Here is a 2,500-nt window from a genome sequence, read left to right on the forward strand (position 1 = left end):
AGGAAAACTTAATTGAACTGATATCATGAGATTTTAATTTATTTCAATTTGATTTCCTTCCAATTTCAGCAAGATTAAATCATCTTTTTAAATGAGTACAACCAGCAGCATATTTTGATAAAAGTATAAATACTTTCTTTTATCCATGATAAATTTCTCAACGCATTTCTTCTTTTAGATCTTATATATATATTATCTGAGCATGAAACTTATGGTAGCTCACATTTCAATCCTGTGTTTATTATAATACAATATAATATAATATTGTATATATATATATATGAGAGAGATAGAGTGACATATGTATATAATACATATATATATATATATAATATTTAATTCACAATTGTTAGTCCAAGGAAAATATATATCGTTTGGTCTATGGCACTTCAAGAAAATAGAGATATTTTGCTAGTCTAAGAATTTTGGATTAAATATTTTATTCACTCTCAGACTTTGAGTTCTTTATTCTAAATGGCTGGACATAACTTCTTTTGAATTTGTCACCCCCTGGAATGAATATATATGTACATATATATACATATATACACCTTTTCTTTGACTTACGACCGTGTTCCATTCTGACTGACCAGGTTGTAAGTCAATGTGGTCATATGTCAGATTTATATTTTTCAACACTATTTTCATTCAAATGCAATTGATGCTTGAAAGCGACTGCATGAGAGACAGTAACAGGCTGTGGATGCCTGGGTCTGAGGGAGTCCTGCATTTCCAGATGCTGCCATAGCTATCGTACGCACAGCTGCCTAACGTCCAAAAATCAATTTTCTTATTTATTTAAATATTCTATAATTATAAACATAATTATAATTTGGGGTCAGCTAATTGCCTCGCCATGCACTGAATTTAGAAATAGGATTTAAAATGCCTTTTCTACTACCATAAAGATCTCCCAGACGTGTTACTGTTTGGGAGAGCTTTATGGTAGTAGAAAAGGCATTTTAACTCCTATTTCTAAATTCAGTGCATGGGCAGGCAATTAGCTGATCCCTAATTATAATTATGCTTATAATTATAGAATATCTGTATAATTTAACCTAAAAAGGTTATTTTAATGTACCGAACTACTTGGTAAAATTATTAATTATTAATTGATGAATTGGTTAATTAATTTTACCCTTTTATTATTATTTTTTATTTATTTATTTATTTTTGTGATTGTAGGTGCAGACGGCCGTAAGTCGAGGAGAAGGTGCATACATTTCTGTATGTGTGATTTTGTACTGATGGAAACAATGGTTGGACGAATTTGGATAATTCAAAATGCAGGGATTTTTGCAGGAATATTTGGAGCAAACATTTTAGTGTTGCCTGTTGACATTGCTTCATAAATGCTAACCATTTTTACTAACTACTACTAAAGCAGGAAAAAGTAGTATTCTAAATATCACAGCTGTTATAGAAATAAGCAAATAAAAGAACTGTGCCTAACCAAGGAACACTGCATGGCTTGTACCAATCACCAGTTTGGTTTCAAACCCATCACTAATTGCTTTTGCAGTTTTTTAAGAACTTAACTATTATGTTTCTCTAAACAAATTTAATGCTTAAAACTACAAAAAAACATAAAAACAATCTCCAACGTTGCAACAATTGTCATTCATGTTGGTTTGGGCTCAGGATTTCAATTTTTTTTTTTTTTGAGAAAGTAGTGGTTATGAATGAAGTGATAGTCAAGATGAGAACTTGTTTAGAGAATGGACTTGTTTGGAATAAGCATTTTTTTTTCTCCTACCCAACCCAATCAGTAAGACTCTATTGGGAAAATCACTAAGAAAGTCATTATCTAATAAAAAAAAAATGCTTAAAATATATATATCCTTCATCAGAAATGGTTTTGTTCATTGTGAAGGAGTCATTCATTGCCAACAAATAAGAGCACTGATGATTAGACAATTACGCATTGCATCTAAATGAGCAAATAAACTGTAACAAATTTGAAGACTATAACAATTTTCTCAGAAATGACAAATCATTTTGGAGGGAAATTAAAATATTGGAGAGAAGTTAAAATTAGTAAAAATAGATACTTTGAAAAAAATAACACAAATCTTTCAGAGAGAAAGAAAGAAAGAAAATAAGAGAAAATTAGAGGAAGAATGAGAGAGTAGAAAGGACTGGGGTAATATGAACCATTGTGTAACAGACTCAACAGTGTTCATCAAGTGAACAGAGGAGTGTTCATTTCATCAAGTGAACAGAGCAGTGTTCATTTCAATCAGTGAACTAAAAGTATGTCCATTGTACTCCAACAACCGATTCAGCATGTTGTTTTCACGGTCGCTTTCATCCAAAAGATCGACATTGAGGTCGATGGAAACGGGCCTTAAGTTTGACAGTGCTGGCTTTGGTAAAGGCCATGGAAGGGAGGTGCACAAATGGAACCGGTGAAGCTGGAAATAGAAATGAAAAACAATTATAATCAAAACGAAGCAAAAAGCAGAGAAGGTAATATTCATTATAATCACCAACGTCGTTA

At 31.5% G+C, this 2,500-nt stretch overlaps 1 protein-coding gene across 2 annotated transcripts in view; it reads right to left on the bottom strand.

The window, feature by feature from the left end:
- Positions 1 to 1,179: 1,179 nt before the first annotated feature.
- Positions 1,180 to 2,500, bottom strand: part of LOC106880312 (uncharacterized protein C12orf29 homolog) — a 93,329-nt gene continuing 92,008 nt past the window's right edge. For both annotated transcript variants that reach the window (XM_052969194.1, XM_052969193.1), the window contains one exon: positions 1,180 to 2,414. In XM_052969194.1, coding sequence (XP_052825154.1) covers positions 2,211 to 2,414 — 204 coding nt within the window. In that variant the 3' untranslated portion in view covers positions 1,180 to 2,210. The remainder of the gene's footprint in view (positions 2,415 to 2,500) is intronic.

The sequence above is a fragment of the Octopus bimaculoides genome, chromosome 7, assembly GCF_001194135.2.
Source record: "Octopus bimaculoides isolate UCB-OBI-ISO-001 chromosome 7, ASM119413v2, whole genome shotgun sequence".
NCBI classification, from domain to species: Eukaryota; Metazoa; Mollusca; class Cephalopoda; order Octopoda; family Octopodidae; genus Octopus; species Octopus bimaculoides.